Below are 8,364 nucleotides of genomic sequence, written 5' to 3' on the forward strand. Positions count from 1 at the left end.
TGTTTTACCGGCTGCCCACCGAGGGGTATACCCTAGATGGTAAGTTTAGGTGAGGAGACGCCGAGATCAGGAACTCGAAGGTGCAATGAACACAAGACTTAGACAGGTTCGGGCCGCGAGGTGCGTAATACCCTACGTCCTGTATGGTGGTTTGTATTACCTTGGGTGTAGATGTTGTGTTTTGAATGGGTCCCTACCCCCCCTCCTTATATACCCGGGAGGTCAGGGTTACATGGATCTAGTCAATAGTAGCCAAGGAATCGTACCCGGATATAACTCGAGTAGTTTCCTTCTGTACCGACTAGCTTTATCTCCTACCCAAACGAGTAGAAAATAACATAAATAAGAGATAAGACAGGCTTTATCTCTTAACCATGTTTAAACTACATTATGTACACAGCCCCGTAGCCCCGGGTCTGACACCTACCCTAGTCCCCGAGCCTCCACCGACCCTGGTGCCATGCTCTCCAGCCACGACTCCAGCTGCCACTAGCTCTTCACCGACACCACTACCGCCGGCGACCCCACGCACTCCAGCACCACCAGCCACCCCTCCGGGCATGACTACTCCAACACCAGCTCGTGTCAAGCATAGCCCGGTGGAGTTCGCTACTCCGCTCTCTCATGACGAGGAGCGCATCGACGCGTACCACGACGGCGAGCCATTGCGGTATCATGCGATGGAGGATCTTATCGGCGACCAGTCGGTACCGGAACTGGTACCTCATGATCTGGAGGCGCATTTGCACCTTGCATGCGATGACGGCGCGCCTCGATCTTTCGCAGAAGCCGAGAGACACACGGCATGGCGTGCCTCGATGTAGTCAGAGATGGACGCGGTTGAGAAGAACCTCACCTGGGAGCTTGGTGACCTCCCTCATGGTCACCGCGTGATCACCCTCAAGTGGGTGTTCAAGCTGAAGAGGGATGAAGCCGGCGCCATCGTCAAGCACAAGGCTCACTTGGTGGCACGCGGTTTTGTGCAGTGGGAGGGGATCGACTTTGATGATGCCTTCGCCCGTGTGGCACGGATGGAGTCCGTGCGACTTCTCCTTGCGTTGGCTGCCCAGGAAGGCTGGCGAGTTCATTACATGGACATCAAGTTGGCATTTCTTAACAACAACTTGAAGGAGGAGGTCTATGTGCACCAGCTGCCAGGATTTGCGATCCCCGCCAAGGAGGGCAAGGTGCTACGCCTGCGCAAGGCCCTCTATGGCTTGTGGCAGGCACCGAGGCATGGAATGCCAAGTTGGATTCCACACTCAAAGTGATGGGTTTCGAGCAAAGCCTGCACGAGGTGGCCATCTACCGGCGGGGCAATGGAGGAAACGCCCTGCTAGTGGGTGTCTACGTCGACGACTTGGTGATCACCGGCACCAAGGATGCGGAGGTGGCGGCGTTCAAGGAAGAGATGACGACCACCTTCCAGATGAGTGACCTGGGACCTCTCTCCTTCTACCTAGGGATCGAGGTGCACCAGGACGACTCCGGAATCACGCTTCGACAGACCACCTACGCCAAGCGCGTCGTTGAGCTAGCTGGGCTCACCAACTGCAACCTAACTCTCACTCCGATGGAGGAGAGGCTGAAGCTGTGCCGCGATAGCACAATGGAGGAAGTGGACACTACATAGTACCGGCGTCTTGTGGGGAGCCTTCGCTACCTCACCCACACACGGCCGAACTTGGCATTCTCCGTCGCCTACGTTAGTTGGTTCATGCAGCAACCTACGACGGAGCGGCAGGCTATGAAGAGGATCATCCGCTACGTTGCGGGGACTCTCGACGACGGTCTCTACTACCTGAGGTGTCTTGGGGAGGCACACTTCGTCGAGTACAGCAACAGCGACCACGCTGGCGACATCGACACCACCAATAGCATGAGCGGGATCCTCTTCTTCCTTAGCAAGTGCCTCGTTAGCTGGTAGTCTGTCAAGCAGCAGGTGGTGGCCCTGTCCAGCTATGAGGCCGAGTACATAGCAGCCTCCACCGCTTCGACTCAGGCGCTCTAGCTCGCTTGACTGCTTGGTGATCTCCTCAGCAGAGACACTGGAGCAGTGGAACTCAGGGTGGACAGCAAATCCGCTCTAGCCCTGACAAAGAACCCCGTTTTTCATAAACGGAGCAAGCATATCCGGGTGAGGTACCACTTCATCCGAGGCTACTTGGAGTAAGGGAGCACCAAGGACCAGCTTGCGGACCTGCTCACCAAGCCCCCTGGGAGGATCAAGTTCCTTGAGCTTTGTTCCCGGACCGGGATGGTCCAACTTTCCCACAAGACGACGCACAAGACTTAGGGGAAAATAATGGGATAAGTCTTTGTACTGTTGGTCTTTGTGGTCTTCGGCATGGTGGTCTTGCTGCCCCAACCAGGACAGTATTTAGCATCTTAGACTAGCTTTTATGACAATATCTTAGACTAAGCATCACTAGCTTTTAGGATAACATCTTAGACTAAGCAAGACTAGCATCTCGGCATATGCTTGGCTGTCTTGGCCAGTTATAAATATGTATCTCCAACCCCTCAGGTTGATATAACATTGTGTGAGAAGTAAACTAGAAAATTGCCCCAACTCCTAGTGTCATCCTCTCGATGAGAATAAGAGTTTCAATACTAACACCCAATAATCGCTAACTTTCTAGTGCACTCGCTCAATCTTTTGATTCTGGAGATGTAAATTTTCTGCAAGTAGATAGCTAAGGTTGGGAGCAATCTTACATAACTACAAGCTAATATATCTGTTTAGTCCTACATAACTAGCCTTTTATAGTATAACGGAACAATGCCTTTTTCTTGGCTTCTCTCTGCATGCCGGTGCATCTGCTCATCTATAAACTCTAAAAAACGTGTTCATGTGCAATTTTAGGTGTACCTTTTGTAGGTCGGAAAATTAAGTTATTTCTCTTCTTTCGAAGTTGAGTGGGGAAAGAGCAACACTACTCTTAAATATGAAGCAACTTTCATCTCAGGATGCTCGCTATATACATAATTACATATACTCCTTGCTTGAAAGATTTACATCAAATACAAACTCTTAACTCACCGGCCCGAACCTTTCTGCTATATAATTTCTAGTGAAAGCACGACCAAACAATACATGCCCATCCAAGATTAAAAAGACAAAAACAAATATGGAAGATTATGTGTATCAAATGAAGCGAGCGAGAGCCTGCTTCGGGTGCCATAGTGCTCGGAAAGGGGGCACCAGGAATTCTTTTTGTTGCACCTAGCGGAAGTTCTAGGCGATATGTTGACTCTAGGCTTGAAAACATTTGTCGGGTAGAGAATAGAGGACACAATCAAGCAGACAAACTAAAGGGGATCGAACATGGCGACTGCTTTGGATCAGAGACAGCCTTGGTGGTAGCAATTAGGTTGCATGATACGAACCTTCTCATGATACCCTGATTGTCATGATCAGCAGCAAAGCTTCAGTTATTCAGTTTCGTCGGTTAGGCAAGCAGATCAAGTGGGCAAGGAAAACAAACAGAGGACATCCATCGATCGACATCAGAAGGGCTTCTCCCTTAGCGCCTGTTACCATTACCATTATCAGATGCTAAACAGTGCTTTTCTCTGAAGTGTTTCATTGATTTAATGTCTAAGTCACTGCTATTTTGGCTTTGGTCCAGTTGTGTAATAGGTATGGTCTATGGAGAACAGATCCCGAACTAGTATATTAGGGTAGTTGTAGTTGTAGCTGTCGTCTCCCTAGCGACGTCTGAATCAATTCGTCCTCTGAACTTGTTCTCCGAATTCAGTGATACAGCTGTCGTTCTACCCCAAGTTCGATCGAGTTCCCAGTTGATTCGTTCTTTTCTTGCGAAATTGCTTCATAAAACCCCTCTCTTTTCGTTCGTTACTGACACTGATAGATTGGAGATTTGGGGACAGAATACTCAATCCATTCACTTGTCTTGTAATAGTAATCCATTCATTTTCTGTCACACGGATGAACTGAATAGACTTAAAATGAATACGCACGATGAATATCACAAAAGTTGCAGCAGTAGATAGCGAGTAGCAACCACAGGAAGCAACAAACATCCCAAGAACAAATAAGATGAACGGATGATCAGGCTGATCATGGAAAGCGTGATGAGACATAATCAAAGGAAAAACAAGTAGATTCAATTCAAGCTTGATATTCCTGATACACACAGCCTTTGTATGTATAGGCTGAATACATCACAGCAAGACACTGTCGGCATTCCTATCTCTCATGCCTTCTTCAGATAATAATAATAAGGGGCAAGCAGAATCTAGCTTCTTGTTGATGAACCGATCAGGACGTTCGGACAAAGTACGTGAAGCGAGAGCAACGACCATGGTGAAGATGGCAGAGAGGATGGAGGTGAAGGTGAGGGCATGGCGTGTTGCGACGTCGACCACCACCTCGAGAGCCGTGGAGATCCCATGGAGCGGCGCAGCGGCAGAAAATGGAACGTCTGAGACGAGATGACATCTCTCTTGGGAGTGGACAGGGCCGGGGATCCATACGAGACCTAGGTCTAAAATATGTTAGAAAACATTTAATTAATGCCTCATTTGCTTTAGGATTCGTGCAAGTTTTCATAGAGATGAAGACCACCCCAGAAGCAAAACTCTATTTCCAATAGTTAAACATTTGGTACGGTTCTTAAATGATATGCACGTGTGCACAACGACATATGAAAAGTTCACTTGTCATAGTCCAAGAATCATTTGCTCCTCATCTTGAGGCAGCTCATGTATGATTACATATATTCTGTGCTTTCACAATTAATATTGGTTGGTGAATCGACTGTACCACAAAACTTAACTAGCTAGTGTGCACCCCTTGCTTCTATAAAAGAAGACAAAGTGAAGCAGAGCCAACAACTCAGGCTATACCCTCCAAAGAAAAAAGAAACTATATGGAAGAGCGTGGCGATGAGTGATAGTGTGAATTTCTCTACATGCTACAGCTGCTTGGAAGGGGAGGCATTGGGAGTGATTTTTGCAGCTAAAAGGTACGCAACCACTGCCGGAAATGAGGACTTTGCCGAGTGTCCAGAGGTTTGCCGAGTGCAAAATAACGGACACGCGGCAAAGATCCTCTTTGCCGAGTGCAACACTCGGCAAAGCAAAACACACGGTAAATTCATTCTTTGCCGAGTGTCCGGCACTGGGCACAATAAAATACTCGGCAAAAAATATTTTGCCGAGTGTCGAGTACTCGGCAAAGGATGACACTCGGCAAAAGCACACCAGGACGTGACGGTAGTTAACGGCGTGAGTCTTTGCCGAGTGCCTAGTCCAAGACACTCGGCAAAGAGGCATTTTGCCGAGTGTCTAGGAAAGACACTCGGCAAAATATACATATTTTTTCTCTTTATTTTATCTAAAATTTTTTCTATTGCCATTCTACATTCTCCTCAACAATATATATAATTTAGGTTCATTTATCGAAGTGTTTCCTATATTTTGACAATTTATTTTATTTTATTGAATTTCTTGAATAATTTAAATTTGAACTGCGTGGTCATTCGAATAGTGGAAAAAATGAATGAAAATTGTTATTCATGTTAATGAGCATGCTTTGAGGCCTTATCGAAGAAAGGACCGCAAATTTCAAACCTACTATTCACGAAACATGGCGACTAAATTGTGTTCAAGTCGTGTTTAAATTGTATAAAAGACAAATTTGGTCGGAAAATTATGAAACTTATCGAGATGTCATGTTATCATGTGAGGACACTGTGATAAAATTTGTATAAGATTTCGTGAAAGTTTGACATCTACGATGCTTAACACCTAATCGGGTTTCACATAAAATCATACATCTCTTTGGAGAACTTTCAATTTGTAAGCATCGTATGTTTTAACTTTCACGAAACCTCATCAGATTTTTATCACAGCTTTCTCATATGATATCATTACATCTCGACAAGTTTCATAATTTCCGGACCATATTTGCTTTTTATATATTTTAAAAACAACTGGATAAGAAGTTTGTCGTCATGTTTCATGGACAACAAGTTTGAAATTTCTGATTTTTTTCTCGATAAGGTCTCAACGCATCCTTCAATAACATGAATATCATTTTTTTTATTCATTATTTTCCATTATTCATGTGACTTGTAGTTCAAATTTCAATAAATAGAAGAAATTCAATAAATTGACAAAATGGGTTTGAAAAATGTGATTTCTTTGCCGAGTGCCGCCGGTCTGGCACTCGGAAAAGAGGGGACTTTGCCGAGTGCCGCTGATCTGGCACTCGGCAAAGAGGGCCTTTGCCGAGTGCCCATGATCTGGCACTCGGCAAAGGTTTTGAATATTATGTGCTGGCCGGCTCCCTCCCACCTTATCCTGTACACACTTAGAAACTTTTTGCCGCCGCACCCGGCCCCGGCCCCGCCGCCGGCCGCGCCCCTGGCCCGCGCCCCCGCCCCGTCGCAGGCGGCGCCCCCGCCCACCCCCCCTCCCCCCCCCCCCGCCGGCCGCGCCCCCGGCCGCCGCAGGTACTGCATCCGTTCATATTCCACCAGCTGATGCATGTGTACTTGCGAATATGTTTGCTATGGTATTTGCTATGATATAAGAAGTTGTCTTGGCTTATCATGTAACATTGTGATACACAAAAGGCTAAAGAGTGTGAATGCATTGTGATATAGAAAATGCTAGAGAGTGTGTCATGGCATTGTGATGAAAACTTTTGTCATATGAAATTGATATTACTTTCCAATGCATATGTTAGAGGATGGAAGACCGTGAGTGGATGTACATTGGCCACTTAAGTCGGGGTCAAGTCACCGATGAGTGGATCAACAAGACCGAGTCTTTCTTGGAACGGGTGTTTGGCGAAGCTGCTAAAGGAGCGAGTAGAATTTTCTATCCATGCAGCAAATGTGCAAACAAGAAAAGACAAACGAAGAAGGTCATGGGGGAACATCTTTGTTTGAATGGATTTACGGCAGGCTATACCCAGTGGGTCTTCCACGGTGAAGCCGATCGTATGAGAGAGGAGGTGGTAAGGCAACGTGTGGAGGATTATGATGCCGATGCCGGGGTAGCGGAAATGTTACATGACTATCACGAGGCACAATTTGTTGAAGGACATACGGAGGAGGAGCCGGAGGCAACTGCAAGGGTGTTCTACAACATGTTTGCCGCGGCACAGAAACCCCTTCATGGACAGACAAAGGTTTCTCAATTGGATACCATTGGACGCATAATGGCGTTAAAGTCGCAGTATAGCCTGAGCCGAGACGCCTTCGATGGTATGTTGATAGTTATTGGCAGCCTACTTCCGGAGGGTCACATTCTTCCAAAGAGCATGTACGAGGCACAGAAACTTCTTCGTGCACTCAAGATGCCTTATGACCAGATACATGCTTATCCAAAGGGGTGTGTCCTGTTTAGGAAAGAATACGCAGAATCAAAGTATTGCCCAAGGTGTAAATCCTCTAGGTTCATGGAGGTAGACTATGGTGATGGGTACAAGAGGCAGCTTGATATCCCCATGACAATCCTACGTCACCTCCCGTTCATACCGAGGATCCAGCGGTTATACATGACAGAGGAATACGCAAAACAGATGACATGGCAAAAAATGGAAAACGATACAATCCTGATAAGATGGTGCATGCGTCCGATGGTGAAGCATGGACCCACTTTGATAGCATTCATCATGAGAAAGCCAGAGAGTCTCGTAATGTACGTGTTGCGCTGGCAACAGATGGGTTCAATCCTTATGGAATGATGGCTGCAACATACACATGTTGGCCAGTATTTGTTATCCCCCTCAATCTCCCCCCAGTCGTATGCTTTCAATAACAGAACATATTGTTGTCGTTGATTATTCCTGGACACCCGGGGAATAATATGGGTGTGTTCATGGAGCCTCTAATTGATGAATTGGTCCGTGCTTGGGAGGAAGGAGTATGGACATACGACCGGGCTACAAAGACAAACTTCAAAATGCATGTCTGGTACCAATACTCCCTTCATGACCTGTTGGCGTATGGGATATTTAGCGCCTGGTGTGTTCACGGGAAGTATCCATGCCCAGTATGCAAGGAAGGTCTTAGGTTCACTTGGTTGCAGAAGGGTGGCAAGTATTTAGCATTCGATAAACATCGGCAATTCCTCCCTCTTGATCATGCATTCAGACGAGACATCAAAAACTTTATGAAAGGTGTCGTAGTGACAGACCTTGCACCTCCTATGAAGACTAGTGCCGCAGTTCGTCAGCAGATAGATGGTTTCATGGTGAATCCAGAAGGTGGCTTTGTGGGATATAGCCAGCAACATATGTGGACTCATAAGTCAGGCTTGACTCGGCTCCCCTATTATGATGATCTTCTCCTTCCACACAATATTGATGTGATGCACACTAAAAAG

The 8,364-nt window shown here is 46.7% G+C and overlaps 1 protein-coding gene across 1 annotated transcript; it reads left to right on the plus strand.

The window, feature by feature from the left end:
* The first annotated feature begins 1,270 nt into the window (after window positions 1-1,270).
* Window positions 1,271-1,927, plus strand: LOC112900630 (uncharacterized mitochondrial protein AtMg00810-like). Its single transcript, XM_025969470.1, has 2 exons — window positions 1,271-1,618; window positions 1,724-1,927. The coding sequence occupies exons 1-2, from the start codon at window positions 1,271-1,273 to the stop codon at window positions 1,925-1,927; spliced, it is 552 nt and encodes a 183-aa protein (XP_025825255.1).
* Window positions 1,928-8,364: the final 6,437 nt, after the last annotated feature.

Source organism: Panicum hallii, chromosome 7 (assembly GCF_002211085.1).
Source record: "Panicum hallii strain FIL2 chromosome 7, PHallii_v3.1, whole genome shotgun sequence".
NCBI classification, from domain to species: Eukaryota; Viridiplantae; Streptophyta; class Magnoliopsida; order Poales; family Poaceae; genus Panicum; species Panicum hallii.